At 47.0% G+C, this 15,908-nt stretch overlaps 1 protein-coding gene across 8 annotated transcripts in view; it reads left to right on the top strand.

Moving 5' to 3' along the window:
- PACS2 (phosphofurin acidic cluster sorting protein 2) overlaps positions 1-15,908 on the top strand; it is a 71,843-nt gene that overhangs the window by 45,562 nt on the left and 10,373 nt on the right. For all 8 annotated transcript variants that reach the window (XM_067001350.1, XM_067001349.1, XM_067001347.1 and 5 more), the window contains exons 15-19: positions 1,376-1,482; positions 2,238-2,392; positions 5,804-5,914; positions 8,038-8,146; positions 14,981-15,023. In XM_067001350.1, coding sequence (XP_066857451.1) covers positions 1,376-1,482; positions 2,238-2,392; positions 5,804-5,914; positions 8,038-8,146; positions 14,981-15,023 — 525 coding nt within the window. The remainder of the gene's footprint in view (positions 1-1,375; positions 1,483-2,237; positions 2,393-5,803; positions 5,915-8,037; positions 8,147-14,980; positions 15,024-15,908) is intronic.

Genomic DNA, 15,908 nt, shown 5'->3' with positions numbered 1-15,908 from the left:
CTACAGATAAAGAGTTTCACCAAGAGATGCTATGGATTTTGTAAAGCTTTGTCAGCTCAATCCTTTCCCAGAGATTTCCTCTGTTCTCTGGAAGGCCATTTCTTCTGGTTAGCAGCACAACAGGTATGGCTAGAACCTTGCACTCTAGAGCTTGCTTCTCCTCTATGGTAGGCAGGGATAAAGGAAGCAGAGAGGACACATCTGTGGTTTGGACTGATATTGCTGGGCACTGGTGATGTCCACAGGAGAAAATACTTCAGCTCATTGCTATTGCCTTGCACGTATTTCTGTTGATTCTTGTCTGCAGACGTGTTAACATGTTTTCTTAGTGTGTGATACTTGTGATAAGGAGAACTCTGAGCACTCCTCTCTTGTACTGGCAATGTGGGGTCATTTGCTATGCGTTTGGGTTGGGGGTCAGAAGAAATTTTGCTCCTTTCTGAACCTCAGTCTGAGACAGCAATAAAATATATAGAGAAGAGGCACATAAATGAGTAATGGTTGACTGTGGGCTGTAGAACTTGTGCCAGGTTTGTGGAGTTAGGTTGGCTGATCTTGCTCTCTGCTTCTAGTAGAACTGGGGTCTCAGTGTCTGAGAAATCAAAAATACCAGTTGAGTTACTGATTCCAAGTCACTCTAAACACAGAAGAGGGAGAAATGCCATCTAGAGATGGAGAGAAAGCTGTGCAGATTTCTTCCAGCAGTGTATACAGCATCAGATGAGATGATGATGGCATTGGCTAGGGTGTGCGGATTAGCGGTGCAGAATTTGAAAGCATGAGATAACTGCGGACACTCGTCAACGTTTTATCCATATGTACTTTAGGTGTATGTTAACTTTTTTCCCTTTGAGCTGCATGGAGGGGGAAAGGTCCAACACAAGGAATGTGTGTTGGTAGCACTATTTTTTTGTTGTTGTTTTGGTATTCGAGGGTAGGCAAAATATTAGAATATTGTGTTTGTCAAGTCCTTTTAAATCAGAGAGCACTGCATGTGCAGTTCTGCAGGCAGGTAAGTAGAGAGCATCTTCTCTTACCCAGAGCTGTCTGCTAGGCAAACAGCCTTCTGCTGCTGCCCTGCTCCCTGTGGCCATGAGAACTGCTGGTCTAGTCTCGTCATTGCCAGAAATGCCATGTTTTGGATGTAGTGTTCGTGTTTGTGAAGCAGTGGTTCCATCTTTGTAGAGGAAAAGCTTTTCTATGGCTGACGCACAAGGAGAAGGTGTCTGGGAAACAGCTGCATTGCCTACGCATTGGACATGGGGAGAGTGCCCACACTTTGCTGTGACAATACATAGGAGGCTGGGGGGAAATGAGATTTTCATGTGGCAAACTGTAGCAAAAATGACTTTAACGTGTTCTGTTCTCTCCTCAGTACCTATCGGATGTCTTACAAAAGCATACCTTGCCAGTGGTCTGCACGTGCTCCTCAGCTGATATTCAGGCAGCTTTCAGTACTATTGTCTCCAGGATACAGCGATAGTAAGTGACCGCTTTGCTTGTTTCGGTTGGTGAGCCTCCCACAGAAAGGAGGGCTGGCAGTCCACAGCTCTAAAAGCCTCTCAGCTCCTATGCCCCAGTGCTCGGGGAGTTTTCCATCCAACAGTGGGGGAATACTTCTCCCTCATTTGGACTCCTCCTCGGACTGAAGTCCCAGTTGTGTGGTTCTTCAGTACTTGCCAGCCCTGCAAAGTTGTTGCTGTTCTGCCACGTGTGTGAGGACACAAGTCTCTCTTCACTGACAGCACTGATTTTAAGAGATTGTACTTCAGAGACTGCCTCCTATGTTAGATCTAATAACCAGTAAAACATGTGAAGATAATAGGTTTTAAAACAATTTTTCTTTTTTTTTTTTTCTTCCCTTAAATTAATTCCCAGGTAAGGTCCTCAATTCCTTGAGGCATTTCCCAGCTATGTATTGAGGGCTGTAGGTATGTTCCGACACAGCTGTTAGTTTCAATAGGTACATCCCAACATAGATTGTTGAGTACAGCCCTTTATAAACTATCAAAATTTGTGAAAAAAAAAAAAAAAGCAAGAAGACCAATTAAGAAAGTACTGAACAATGTTGCATTCTATTAACAATGTTTTAAGCTGCTGATAATCATTGTGATATTGCCTTGTGTGTTGAACGAGCTCTCTTCTGCCTTGGTTGTTATTAACCCATTTTTTTGACTTGTTCTGAAATAGTTGGTTGGAAGCACAATTATGAACATGTTCCCTCTTTTTCTGTCTAGCTGTAACTGCAATTCTCAGCCTCCAAACCCCATTAAAATTGCAGTGGCCGGAGCCCAGAATTACCTCAGTGCTGTATTGAGGCTCTTTGTAGAGCAGCTGTCTCACAAAACCCCAGACTGGCTCGGCTACATGAGATTTTTGATCATCCCTCTAGGTAAATAAGGAAAAATTTTTCTTCATAGAAAGATGAATGGGTTAAATGTGATGTGTTCCCTTAGCAGTAGCCCTCATGAAAGCTTTGGCCAGGTATATGGTTGTTAAATGAGGCAAATCTCATGCTGGCATAGCGTTGCTTAATGCTTGCACTGCTCTTGTGTGAGTGAATTTCATCTTTATTCTTGATGTCAAAGTCTGCTTGTAAACCTTTTGCCTAATGTAAGGCGTTGAGTCCTTTCTCCCACAGGGGCAGGCTCATATATACCTTATTATCATGGTACAGTGAATGCACAGAATGATGTTCTAGAAGCTCTTGCCCTGGCTGAAATCTTTAATTCATTGGGCGCTGTGTTTCCCAAAGCAATAACTGTTCAGGCCTTTCTGAGGCTGACACAGAAAATGTTTATTATGTAGGGGGATAGAGATGAAAAATGTTAAAAGGCTCTGAAACTGCTGAGAGTTTAAATTATTCAAATTACATGTATCTTTTGACCTTTCCTTCACGTGCTCTTCTCCTCGGTTTCTTTCCTCAGTTTTCCAGCATCTTATCTCTGCCCTTCCAACAGCTCAGCAAGCCTGCCTGGCTGGGAAGTAACCCAGCTTGGATCTCTTGTGTCCAGGGAAGTGGTGTGCACTGATAACAGCATCAGGGGTCTCGTTGTCACAGTCAAAAATGTGAGGAATGCTGGAGCAGAGAGGCCTGGGCAGCCAGGCAGTCACTGGTGCTTGTGGGCAGGGGCATCTGGGCAATGTTGGTGCCATAAGTGTGTGATGCCAGAAGTTGGTCTAGTCCGAGGCTTGGCTTCAGTGAGTGTGAACAGGGCACTTAGGTGACACAGGCAGCAGTAACCTTGAAAAGTGATTTTTCCAGTCTTCTAGGCTTGGGACCAGCTGATGGCATTTGCTGCAGGAGTCAGAAGCTGCTGCCCAGCACCCTGAGCAGTGGATATAAGGCTGTTGATTTGGTGGTGAGATTTGCAGAAGTCAAGTGAAAAAGACAGGAGCCCTGGATCCTTCTGTAAGGAAGGCATTTAGTTTCCAAAGCGGTTGGCAGAAATAGGAGAGAGAACCTTGTAGGGGATAGAAACACAGGAAAGAAAGATTTCTGCAGGCTTCAATTTGCTTTGAATGAGAGTCTGTGTGGCTGAGGATTTTGGTCCTCACGTGCTGCCTGTCTCTCAGCCTTCAAAAAGGAGTTTTCTGTCCTTCAGTCTTTAATGGTCTGAAAATACCGTCTTTTGGAAAGTAATACGCAAGATTTAGCTAGTGTTTTGGGGTTTTGTTGTGTTTATTTTTTTAACCTTAAAACTTCGGTAATTTAAAAAAGAATAAAGCACTTTAAATTGATAATGGAACTGTGAATGTTTCTTGAATGTGCTTTAAATATAGAAACTTCTCTTCTGTCAGGGCCTTTCCCATAGAAGTCTGCAGTATTTCCTGATTGGACCAAGTGCTTATTTCTGGCCAGCTTTCTGGCACTTCATTAAAGTGATTGAGGAGCAACGTCTCTTTCCTGACAATTGAAAAAGCACCAAAGACAAGATGGTGACCATGCCATAAATGTCTTAAAGGAAAAGATTTCTGCTGTTAGCAGCACCTTCAAAGTAGCAGTGGTGGAGTCTTTTCTAAGGTGGTTTTACCTTCAACTACATGCTGCAGGGACAGAAGAGCCAACCTGCAGTGGTTTGTTGACGCTGAGAAATGCTTCTTGTCTGTAAATGTCTGTACTGGGAGATTCAGTCCTGCTTCGTGCTTCCAGTTCTGTGGCTGAAAGACTCCTTTAACGCCAAACAAGTGAAGAGACGGTTGAAAAGACGCAAGTAAGAGAAGGAAAAAAAAAAAAGTTGGGATTATTTTGACCGTAGTTTTTTAAAAACATTTTATTTAGCTCCCAGGGATAGAACTTGGGATATCTTTTGTTTAGTACTCGTTTCCAGCTGCATCTGCCATGCATATGTGATGTGTTTTTCCAACATGTGGGGAAGCTGTCACTTCTCCAGCGTGTGATGCTGAGCTGCTCCACGTGCACTGCTAAAAACTCCACAGGAAAAGAAATTACAAGTCTCAAAGTAGCCATTATCGGCAGGCTCCAGGGAAGAGCTTAGGCCTCGGTTTGTAATGACTCTGAGGGGAACTCAGAGACCTTCTGCTTAAACGTGTTGTGGAAGTCTGAAAATTAGCACTGGTTTGGAGGGTGAGAAACAGTGCGTTTTCCCACAGTGAGCTTTAGATGTGGATGGTGAGCGTATTTAAGCAGTTAGGGGTGTTTTGGGCTGGAGCCGTCAGGTTAGCGATTACCAGCCGATGACGCAGCTGTTGTGGTCTCTGGAAGTGAGGCTTGATGTGAGAATTCAGCATGCAAGAAGGATAAAAATAGGCTGATGAGGAGAAGCTCTGAGGCCTGTACAAAGTGTGAATGTACAAGGCTCATGCTGAGCACGGAAAGAGCAAAGACTGAAACGTGGTGGCTGGGCAGCGCAGTCCTGGCACACCTCCCCTCCTCTGTTGGTAGACTGGAGAAGTAGTTGTAAGAGCAGGTTGTAAGAGCTGAGCTGGGGACACGTCGCCTAAAATGAAAGTGGCGAATGTTTTGACCTCTCCCAGGGCAGAGGCGGTCACTTCAATGCTTTTCCTCTGCTGCTCGGTGCAGGTGTGAAGGCAGGTCTCCATCCAGGGCTGCAAGCTGGAGGCAGGACACAAACTTGGTGAAATTAGGTCTTTTTCCGTGCTCTTAAAGGAGCATGAGGCTTAGCTAGGGCAAGCAGGGACCTGATGCATGTGCCAGCATTCACCAGGGACTTGTAATCCTTGGGCTCTGACTTCTGTCTTTAATTACAGCTTATATATTGCATTTATGGCCATTTTGCTTCTCCTCCTATTAAACGAGGCTCCCTGGGTGGTTTTCCCTGGTTGCAGGTGATTTCCTGTCCTCTACTGCAAAAGAGCGATGGTGTGCAAATGGTGTTTGGGGGAAGGATCTGTCTCCTATGGCCACGGTGTCCACATGCAGCCTGCGGGCAGGAAGGGCTGCGGGGCCAGCCGCTTGCAAAACTGAGTGACCGAGACGGAGAGCCACGGGGCCTCCGGGTCTTCCAAATCATTTGTTTCCTCAGCAGTTTCGCAGTCCTGTTTTCCTTGGCTTTTTAAAGTTTAATTTGGCGGGAGGGAGAGGGGAGAAGGGAAGGTGTCACTGAAAGTGGTGCTGGAGCAATTTCTCTGCTGGGAAGTCTATTTGCATGCTTTTGTAGAGATAAGCTGGACTAAATTTTGTTGTTATAGTTGAAGAAACTTATTTCTGGGATGTCTAGTATAGTTTGATTTTGGAATTTAATTCCTTGCAGACAAAAGAAAATCATACCTGCGTTCAGTGCTGGGAAGAACAACTGTCATGTTTTCCTTTCTTTCTTAGGATCTCATCCAGTGGCCAAGTATCTGGGGTCTGTAGATTATAGATACAACAACTTCTTCCAAGATCTAGCCTGGAGAGATCTGTTCAACAAACTTGAAGCACAGACCACTGGTAAGACCGTGAGTCTGTGTCTGGCCTGTGTGGGATAAAAGGCTTGAATAAGTAATTTTAGTAAAGGTCAAGTAAATATAAGAGGAAGCAGACAAATGTTTTTGTTCCTCTTTTTTCCTAACTCCACCACATTCCCTTTTCAGATGCTGACCTTTGTATGTCCTCCGCTTGGTGGTTTGCAAACAGCTGTTGGCTCCAGGACGCTAGCTGCCTCTGAGTCACTCTGTTTTTACCTAGCTCGCAGCTTTGTTCTTTGGTGAGGAGGTCTCACAAACCACCACGTTCAGTACATTGCTTTCTGTGGCCCCTCAGAAACCGTCCAGCCCAAAAGATTCTGAAAACTGTAAACTTTGGGAAGATTAACTTCTGTTAGTTACACGGGAGAATGACCTTGGCATTTCTAAAATCCGCTGGCAGGATCTTTCTCATTAAAAAAGAATTTTGTTCTTCACCAGTGTTTGTAACATGTGAGAGCTGCCCTAGGTCAGATCAACAAGTTCCTGTTCTGATCTGAATCTGTTCTAGGCCAGGATAAAGCCTTACTGTTTGTTAAAGTACTGATTTGCTTAAAACATTAATGCTTACAGTTTTTCCATCCGTTCCTTTGAGAATGGAGAGAAACAGGAGAAAGGAGGGTTTTCATCCTACATTTAGGGCTATGTGAAGGGTTGACACGTGAATGAGGAGTGATCCTCTCGTGGTGGCTTATCCCCTGTGGGAATTTCACTAGCAGGAAAATGCATCAGGGCCTTTGGAACACTTGCAAGGGTGGAAGGGTTGCAGCGTGGCTCTCCTGTTGGAACTGTAGAGGGTGCCTGAGGCTCCTTAGGGAACAGTTGCTCATGGAAGTCCTCTAGCTGTGAGAGGAGGAAAGAGAGCATCTTTTGCAAGGAATCGTTCAGAGCCTTTTCCGGCAGAGGGGAACGTAGGGCAAGGCCCTGGGCAGCCTGTTCTGGAGGTAAAGTTAGCCCTACTTGGAGCAGGGGGCTGGACTAGAGATCTCCTCGTGTGCCACCCAAACGTTTTTCCTTGATTATGAGCTCATGGAAGAAGAGATGTACAGAACAGTTTTCTTCTAATTCCTTAAAAATGGAGGCAAATGTCCGTACAGATTTGACTGTTGTATCTACCTTTTAGGGATACTTCATTAACTGTAGAGATCCAGCTCAAGAGCCTTGTCTGTTCTTTGTCGATTGTTTGCTGCAGCCCTTGTTTATTTGCCTGCATGCTATGAGGAAATTGCATCATCATTTTTGTGCCACACAGACCTTGTAGATTATCCATATTCATATATAGAGATGAATATAGGATATATATATATAGAATATATATATATCTATATATATAGAATATATAGATATAGATATAGAACCGCACAGAAACCCTGTGATGACATTAGACAATCTGGCAAACAATGATAGCTTTTCACTCTTCCCTGATCAAGAAATTGTAAGAAACTCTGGGTGAAAATGCTCATTAAGTTATGGAAGTGTGCCCGGTGAAGGTAACTTGCGTTCCCTTGATTTCACAGTCAAGATTCTTTTCCTGAAACAAAAGGAAACGGAAGGCATTTAGGAAATGCCTTCCTGTCAGCTGGAATCAAATGCACTCTCACAGACCTTGGGCACGCTTGCTGCTACACAAATGATCTTTGTGCTCTTCCATCCTTGCGTGCCTCTCAGTCTTTCCCATGGGCTCAGCAAGGCCATGAGTTCAGTAGGAAATCAGGTAACGCAAACGCTGGCGTGAGCACAGTAACTACCCAAAGCCCTGGGAGAGGTAATAGGCACTTTATTCTGCAGATATACAGTCTGGATGGAGAAAAGTCTAAGCAGGTACACATTTTCAAATAAAAGTATTTTAACAAGTTTCACCATAAGACTTCAATAAATAGTGCTGTGCCAGAGGCCTGTGTATCTAGTGTGCCTTCCTATTGTTTTTACTTTTGTACTCCCGGAGGTTGTTTGCTTTTGCTTAGACACCTTTACAGTCAGCTTCCTTTGGAAGGTGCAGTTCCGATGAAGCTGGCTGGGCACCATCAGCTGCTTGGCTGAGCAAATGGAGGGCAGTGCTGGTGATGGTCTCAGAAGTCACTTTGTTGATTTTTCTCTCTTCTGTTGCAGTTCCAGAAGCACCTGATGTCGTCTCCAGAATAACGCAGTATATAGCAGGGGCAAACTGTGCGCACCAGTTGCCCATTGCTGAAGCAATGCTGACGTACAAGCAGAAAAGGTATGTTACTAACATAACACTCACTTTTCCAGAATGGCCATCATGTTGAAGTGAAGTGCTTTTCTCGTCTTGTGTGCCAGCAGCTTTGAAGTCACTCCAAACTGCAAACACCATGGGAGCCTTAGTGTGTTACACTTAGATAATAGTGAATCTGCAGCAGTGTGGTTCATTAAGCACCGTGGTTTCTTTGGAGGACTGCGAGGTTTGGGGAAGTAAGCTTGTGGACTGTGGCATGCCCTCCCCAAAGTATCTTCTATGGGATTTGGCCTTTCTGCACTAGTATCAAGAGAACTGAAACCCTTTCTTTTTGGAGTGTAAATAGCAGACCTTCAGGCAGGGGAGACAAAGTCCTTGTTAATTGGCAGTTGCAGGCTACCAGGGCTCCTGCTTGGGAGAGCTGACATTCACCAGGTTTTATTTCAGCTGCTCTTAAGGGATAAACAGCCTGTCAGAGGAAGGAATTGGGGTCTGAAAACAAGATTCAGAACTATGTAGAGCCTCATACAGCCATTGTCTGTGAAGAAGAGTAATTTAACACTGAAGGGAGAGAGATACATTGTTTCTGAGGCACTGTGGAGAATAAGAAACTCTAAATCACACAGATCCCAATAACTTTTCAGAGCAGGATTAACACCCACATGTGATGTTTCTCTGTTCAGGACTGGCAATTTTCTGTGTGGCATGGATGGTTTTAACCATTAATAATTACCCATCCCATGTTGTATCTGATCTTTTAGATACAGCTGGTCTATTAACAGCTCGTCTATTAACAGCCATCACTGGTGGCTCATTTGCTTAAGAACTGGGAAGGATTCAAGGAGGGGACGGAGTCACTTTTTTGCCTCTTCTTGGAAATATTTATTGCTGGTTGGAATTGGTTTTCCAATCCTCTGTCTGTTCTACATTACTTTGCAGAAATGATTCAGTGAAGTTTAGCCCATTCATTATGCTCTCCTAATGAAAATATTCTAGATTGACTGGTCCATTAAAGATAACACGTTCTCTTTGCATGTTTGTGAATTTCTGTAATGTTAACCTGATAAAAGTGAAGTTTGGAGAGCCACAGGGAGCTCAAAGCTCTTAGCTTCAGTCTTTTTTTGTTGTTCTTTTTGGTGTGACGACTTACCACAGTTACAAATACAAAGGTCAGCCACCCCTAGTGCAGTGTTAACCCCTTCTGATGGCTGATTTTTCTCTGCTCCTTTCAGTTGCTGGGTTCTGCACGAATCTCCACTGCTTTCTCCATTCAGTTACAGGTTCATTTTTGTCATTAATGCACAGTTAATCATTTTGAGTATCTAGAAAGATCAATTGGCGTAGTTTGTTGAAAAAAACACCTGAAATCTACTTCAGCAACACACACACCCCTCTCAGCTGTGTGCATGACCTCTTTTCCAAGCTGGTCTCATCCTACTTGGATTTTAGACCTTTTGGGCCTCGCAGTGAGATGTTTGACACTGTTGAGATGGTTCAGATTATGCCGCAAGTTCAAACTTTGCATAAGGTTGCTTGGAAGAGATCACTGAGACTGAGTCAGGCTTGCGGTGTAGCCTACAGTCTTTTAGTATCTGTGGCCACTTTGAAACAGCTTCCACATTTAGCTAAGTACCACATGGGTAAACTGCAGAGTGAGCTAGAGGAACAAGCTGTCCCAGGGAGGGATGGACAGCTCTCTCTTCACATGGCTTTCTTTGGAAATACAGCTGTCTGTCATTGGCAGTATTGTGGAAAAAGAACACAAATTGTGTTTCCATTATCTAAATGAATTCATCACTTTGTTGTAAGTATAATAACATATTTATCTTTTTCTTTGGTTGCTTTCTGAAAAGGAAAAAGAGCTTTCATTTTGATTTTACTCTAAGGTATCAGTTCCTTTCAGGTTCCCTCTCCCATCTCCTGTCTCTTTTCCACCCATGAGCTGGTCTTTTGTGCCTTGTTTAACAGTTCGTGCAGGTCTGGGATGCTCAGTTTGTGCTTCAGGTTAAATTCTGCTCGCTGCTTTGAAACTATGGCATTTGCTGGCAGAATGCACCATTAAAATAACTGCTCTGCCTTTGGGTCACAAAGACGGGTTGCCAGGGCATACACTGAGTGGAGTGAAGGGGTTATTAAGGAAATAGCTTTGAGCAGTAAAACACTGAGAAGGTAGGTTTTTATCTTCCCTACTTGCTAGTTAATCCTTGCTGCTTGGTCACAGCCATCAGAGGGTGCAGTGTAGCTCCAGAAGGATTAGGACTAGCAAAGGCTTTTCATTCCCCATCCATTGGACCTGGAGTGCTCTAGGTGGCACTCGGTGGCTCAGGGCATGCCTCAGACCCCTGGGTTTGGGGTTGTGCCAGTTGGGGTTCAGCTGTGCAGTGTCTGAGTGCAGACAGGTGAATCTTCTCCCCAGAATCGAATAGTTGAGGACTAGTCTCTTATTGGCAGGCTCTCAGAGACATATAGGACTTCTCTGAGGCTAAGAGGGACAGGATGTTTGCTAGCAGGGGGAGTTGTACTCTCAGCTGCCCCTAAGACCCCCCTTGTTCTGCGGGGCCCCCTGCTTCTAACCATGTGGTTATTGGACATCGCTTATTTAGACCTCTGTTCACAAAGTTACTGTAACTCCTTCTCCCTCAAGGCCAGAGGGGAATGGCTTCTCCAAGGCAATGGTCCACGTTGAAATAGCAGCACTACCTACCTAATTTGATTGCAAGACAAATCTCCCAGGATCCTAGCATGTGCTCTGTTAAACAAGCCCAAGGTCCAAGGAGAGCGAAGCCAGCTAGCCAGCCTTTAGGACGTAGCTGTATGTGATGAGCCGCTTCATAACTTTATCGCTAGCTGTCCCTATTCTGACTGACCTCTGCTGTCCTTCCCGTCCCTGTGTTCTGTTTGTCATGCCGAGAGGTTGGCGCATGTACTGCCTGTGATGGGCTGCATATGGTGCGAGAGCTTTGTCCTGTTCTTTTGCAGCATCTGCTGGCCTTACCTGAAACTGAGGGGGCTGGGAGAGAGGAAGGTGTTCAGGAAGGAAATGCTTGTCATGTCGACTTGTCTGCATTGCACTGGGTGACCGACCTTGTCCCTGAGCACTGGGAGAGCTGCTGGTTACCGAATTGTCAAGGCAGCACCTGGGGAGCTGAGGCTGTGCTGCCAGAGGCGTGCCTCTCACTGGGGGTGCCGATGCCTCTCTGCTCGGCTTTCTTGAATGAAGCTGAGCAGTATTTGAGATCTGACACTGTCAGAAGGTGCTTGCTCCCAGCGTAGCTGGATTGCTGATCAGTTCTGTGTACCTGGGCTGCTGTCACCCACTGTAATTCGGCGTCCAGCACGGCTCATGCCATGTGGCTTCTGGATAGCCCTTGCATGAACCTGGGAGCAGCTTGGCTGTTGGAAAAGAAAGCGCTGCTCGCTTGTCAGGGCGAGGGCTGGGTTAGTTCCTACCTTGTTACATGTTTATTAAAACCTGACGTTGTGAGGAGAACTTAGACCAATTCTTGAAACACAAGAAAATGCCGTGGGTTGGAAGGTGAGCCAGGTTCCTGGGCAATAGGAAGCAGGGGTAATGCTGGTTTCTGCCTGCAGGGCAAGGAGTCCAGGTCCTTTCTCTGAGTGCTGCTGCTAAAACACACCTTGCAGCAGCTGCTGAATGTGAACGCAGCTTGTGAAGACGGACCCGGTCCCTCCTCTGGCTCAGCAGTGCCCACATCACCTGCCTTCTTGCTGTGTGAACCTCACGAAGCCAAAGGAAACGTAACAGGCATTTACGTGTGCCCCTCGCCTGGCGGAGCAGTGCGAAAGAGGAAGGAGTCATGGCTGAAGAAATACCCTGGACGTCCTGTTGGGTATGGCCAGCCTGCTGTGGGAACAGGAGGGATGCTGGCTGAGAGCTTCACAAGGAAGCAGAGAGGTGACCCGCACACCGTGTCGTGGAGACTCGGAGTCCCTTTGCTTCGTGTGACCACTGGAGACTTGGTGGGACAGGGACAGCGTTAGCCAGCAGAGAGCAGCAGCTCCTCCGTGGGCAGGATGCTTCGTACCAGAGACAAGCCTTGGAGGGTTGGTGGTGGTGCCCGGCCTGAACTTGCACGGAGGGCTGCTAGTCCTCCTGTGGTGAAGTCCCTTCTTGCCTGTTGTTCCCCTGGAGGTCTCGCTTGGAATAAAGTACCTGAGACCCTCCTGCTAGGCAACCACAAGTGGTTGGCTGCATATGAATCTGCTCTGGGTTGCTTAAATTGGAATGAAATCTTATGAAAAGGCTAATAGCTGGCGTAAGTGGTGGAAGTGATTATTCAGTTTCTCTTACTGTAACCTTTGTGTGCTTTGTTGCTTATTTTGTACTTTGTCCCACAAGTGAGAGAGATTATTCCTTCCCTTTGTCAGGTGGGTGACTCCTGGTGCTGTGGCTTGTCATTTCTAAGAGTCTTAAAGCATCTAAATCTGCCTGCGTGTTTTTGTTTGATCTGAATTATTTCTTCTGGTGGGGAGGGAGTATGTGAGTCTATTTCTGGACAGTTCACCTTTGAAGGATTGATTGCAGGTGGATGGATTTTGCCCAATCAAAAACAGTAATTAGACAAAACCCGTTCCAGATAAGAGTAGTTTCTTTCCAGCCTCTCTGCACAGGTCTAGTTTTTTGTGTTTTTTTTTGTTTTTGTTTTTGGTTTTTTTTTATTCCTCAGAAATAGAGATGAAGTATCGATGATGCTGTTGAAAAATCACAGACAAGGGGTAGGATCTGGCTATAAATTATAAGGGGCTGTGGTGGAAGGCCTTGGCCAAGGTGAGAGGATTCTGGATGAATGTTTGGGGATCCCAAAGGATAAGAAATAGGAAAGAGCATAAAAGATAAAGTGAAGAACAAGCACAGCCATCTCATCTGTCCTTCAGCCTACATGAAGAGCAGCTGTTCCGATAAGCTGTGTTTTCAGAGGTATGCATGTGAGATCAGAGGTCCCAGGAAGACGTGTGACAGGACTAGCCTAGCCCAGCTGAAATCCAGACGGATTGCTTCAGGGACAACCTGTGCATCACTGTGAGCTGCTGTAGGTGGTGGCTGAAGCAAAATATTGATTTCAGAGCTGCCCCTTGGCTCTTTTTGGTGACAGTCTGAGCTCCCAGGGGAGCAGGGACGAGTTACCTGCTGGAATTGGGCAAGATTTGCTTTTCAAGAGCTCAGAGCAAAGCCACCCAGCAGCTGTGAGGTGACGAGGCCGCAATGGTGCTTCCCTCCCTTGGTCAGCAGGACTTGCTTCTGCCTGCTTCGCAGCCCATGGAGCTGAAGAAAGAAGAAAGCTGAGCTGCTGTTCGTGCTTCCCCCAACGGCTGTGTGCAGTTCTCCTTGCCCTTTGGAGAAGAGGATCTGGAAATCTCATGTCCATAGGAGATCTGTTTGCCAGGGGACCTGCAGCTGTGGTTGGAAAGATGTGACTGTTCTGGCTTCCAACCCAGAGCTGTGGGCTCTGCCATGTTTGCTATGCTTTGGGGGAAGGAGTGAAGATACAATGCCTGGGGTTGAAGGCAGAAAGGAAGCAAAGCCCCCAGCTTGGCTGCAGATCTCAGGGCAGAGTGGAGGCAAGGCAGGAGGCAAAAGCACCTCTGCTTTTGACCGTGAGGGAACCCTGGCTGAGTCACGTTTCCTGCAGTTATGTGCCATTTTTTCTGTAGGACCTAGAGGAAACTGTGCAGCCCCCGGTAGCTGCACGGTGGTTGGCAACCTTTGTGCATTTGGTGCATTTCTGATCTGTGCTGAAAAGGGTGCAGAAATACCCGTTTTACTGAAATACAGTTGTACAGTATGAATTACAGCAGTGCTCTGGGTGAAGGCAGTGCTGGAGTTTGACCTGCGTGTTGCGGTGCTCTGACGGGTGCACAAAAGGAGAGACGTGAGAAAGCTCCGTGGTTGGCTGCTTCCTACCTGCTCCCTGTGCTTGGCCCTGGGAAACGTTGTGTGTCTTACCCGTGTGGCCACTTCCAGTGCTGAACGTGGGTTCTTCTGAAGACGTGGGTGTGCTCCTGCAGCCCTGTCCTGCCCCCACGTGCCTGCCTTCCTCCTCACTCGGATCCTCCCCTCCTGTCTTTGTTGGTTCTCCCGGCTCCTGCTAGGTTTGGTTGTGGCCTTCGTGGCTGGCCCGTTGTCATCACCCCCCGGCTTCCGAATCCCAGGCAGGAGCAGAGCAGGCGGGGCTTGCAGAACGTGCGTGGCGTTGTCTTCAGGCGGCTCTGAGCCAACGTGTGCGTGCCGTTTGGTCTGGTTTAGCCGTGTGCTGTTCTCCAGCTGTGTCCCGACCCACCCGGTATGCCCTGGTGCCTGTCTCGGTGGCTGCAAGCTCCCGGTGGCAGGGAACGTGCATCCGTGTGTGTGTGTGTGTGTGTGTACGTGCTAGTGCTGCACCAGTAACCACGTGTCACGGCTTGTAACCCCGTGGCAGGCTAACTGCTTTAGCGATGCCGGGATGTGCAAGGTATGACTCCCAAGGTGGCACGCGTGACGGCCGGGCGTGCGCAGCGCTGCAGGGACTAGTAAGTAACGCCCCGCTCCCCGTGGTGTCGTGGCACAGGCCCGTCTCCTCGCGGCAGGAGGCCGTGTGTCTGCGATGACTGCTGTGCCGTTAAAGCATGTTTCTCTGTCGAGCGCGAGGGAGATGTTTCCCTTGAGGGGCCTTCCCCTTGAGAGGCGTGCCGCAAGCTGTGTGCTCTTCCCCACCCGTGCTGGCAGGGGGCCTTGAGAGAAGACGTTGGACTGGCGCTTGCATACTGTCCGTCCCCGCTGCATGCTTGAATGCAACGTACAAAGTGAGTATCGTACCCGTGGAGGCGAGCTATTAACAACTCTTTTCTCTTTGCCTTTAGCCCCGATGAAGAATCTTCACAGAAGTTCATTCCCTTTGTTGGGGTGAGTGTGTCTTAGTTACTGTCTCAAGCCACAGGCGTTCGAACCAACTTACTACCTGGTTTGTGGGGCACAGCAGGAGCCTCAGGAGTGTCCTGAGGCAGCGTTACCATTAGCATGGTAAATGGTAGGATGCAACTGCCTCGTGTAAGCAAACCTCTAGGATCCCTCAGAAATCTGCTGGGTGTCTTCCACCTCCCAAGCAGCTCTCTGGGCTGCATGCAGGCCAGCACTGAAGCAACCACCATAGCCTGGCTATTGCTTTGTTAATTCACTACAGAGAAAAAAGCATGGTGCTGAAGTGCTCTGACCCGCAGCCTGTCTCTGCTGCAGGCCAAAGCACCTGGTTAGTGGGAGTCACTGCTGGCTGTGCGCAGAGGAATGGGCTGTGTTCCTGAAAACCTGATCTTAGGGTCGCTGTGCTGAACGTTGCCCCGTGTATCAGTTCGGCCAGATTTGTGTTCCGATGTCAGTCCTGTGTGCTTGTCATGAACGGCCTCCAGTCCTCTTGACATCCCATCTACTCCTGGGAAATGAAGGGTGCATCCCCCTAGGGAGGTCACATATACCTCTGCTAGGTTTGTCTGAGGCAGCAGCTATTTAAGATATTTTAACAAGCGAATATGTATAGAGACAGTACATATATAAGTAATATATATTGAGATAGTGCTCCCTGGTTTTCCTCCTGTCTTTATGCTCCCAGCTTGTGTGGCCAAGTGCAGAGTATCTAGGCAGGGGTATGTTTGTGCTTCTGTTGGTTTGTGCACAACGTACTCTGCCTTTTCTAGATTCCCTCCCCTTATTTGATTATGTTCTTCAATTCCTTAAGTTTTAGGTATCAAGTCACTGACCTGTGGCCCAAAGGATATTCCCTGACTGCTCTTCAGC

The sequence above is a fragment of the Anser cygnoides genome, chromosome 8 (assembly GCF_040182565.1).
Source record: "Anser cygnoides isolate HZ-2024a breed goose chromosome 8, Taihu_goose_T2T_genome, whole genome shotgun sequence".
NCBI lineage: Eukaryota > Metazoa > Chordata > Aves > Anseriformes > Anatidae > Anser > Anser cygnoides.
This window is presented reverse-complemented; position numbering and strand designations above follow the sequence as displayed.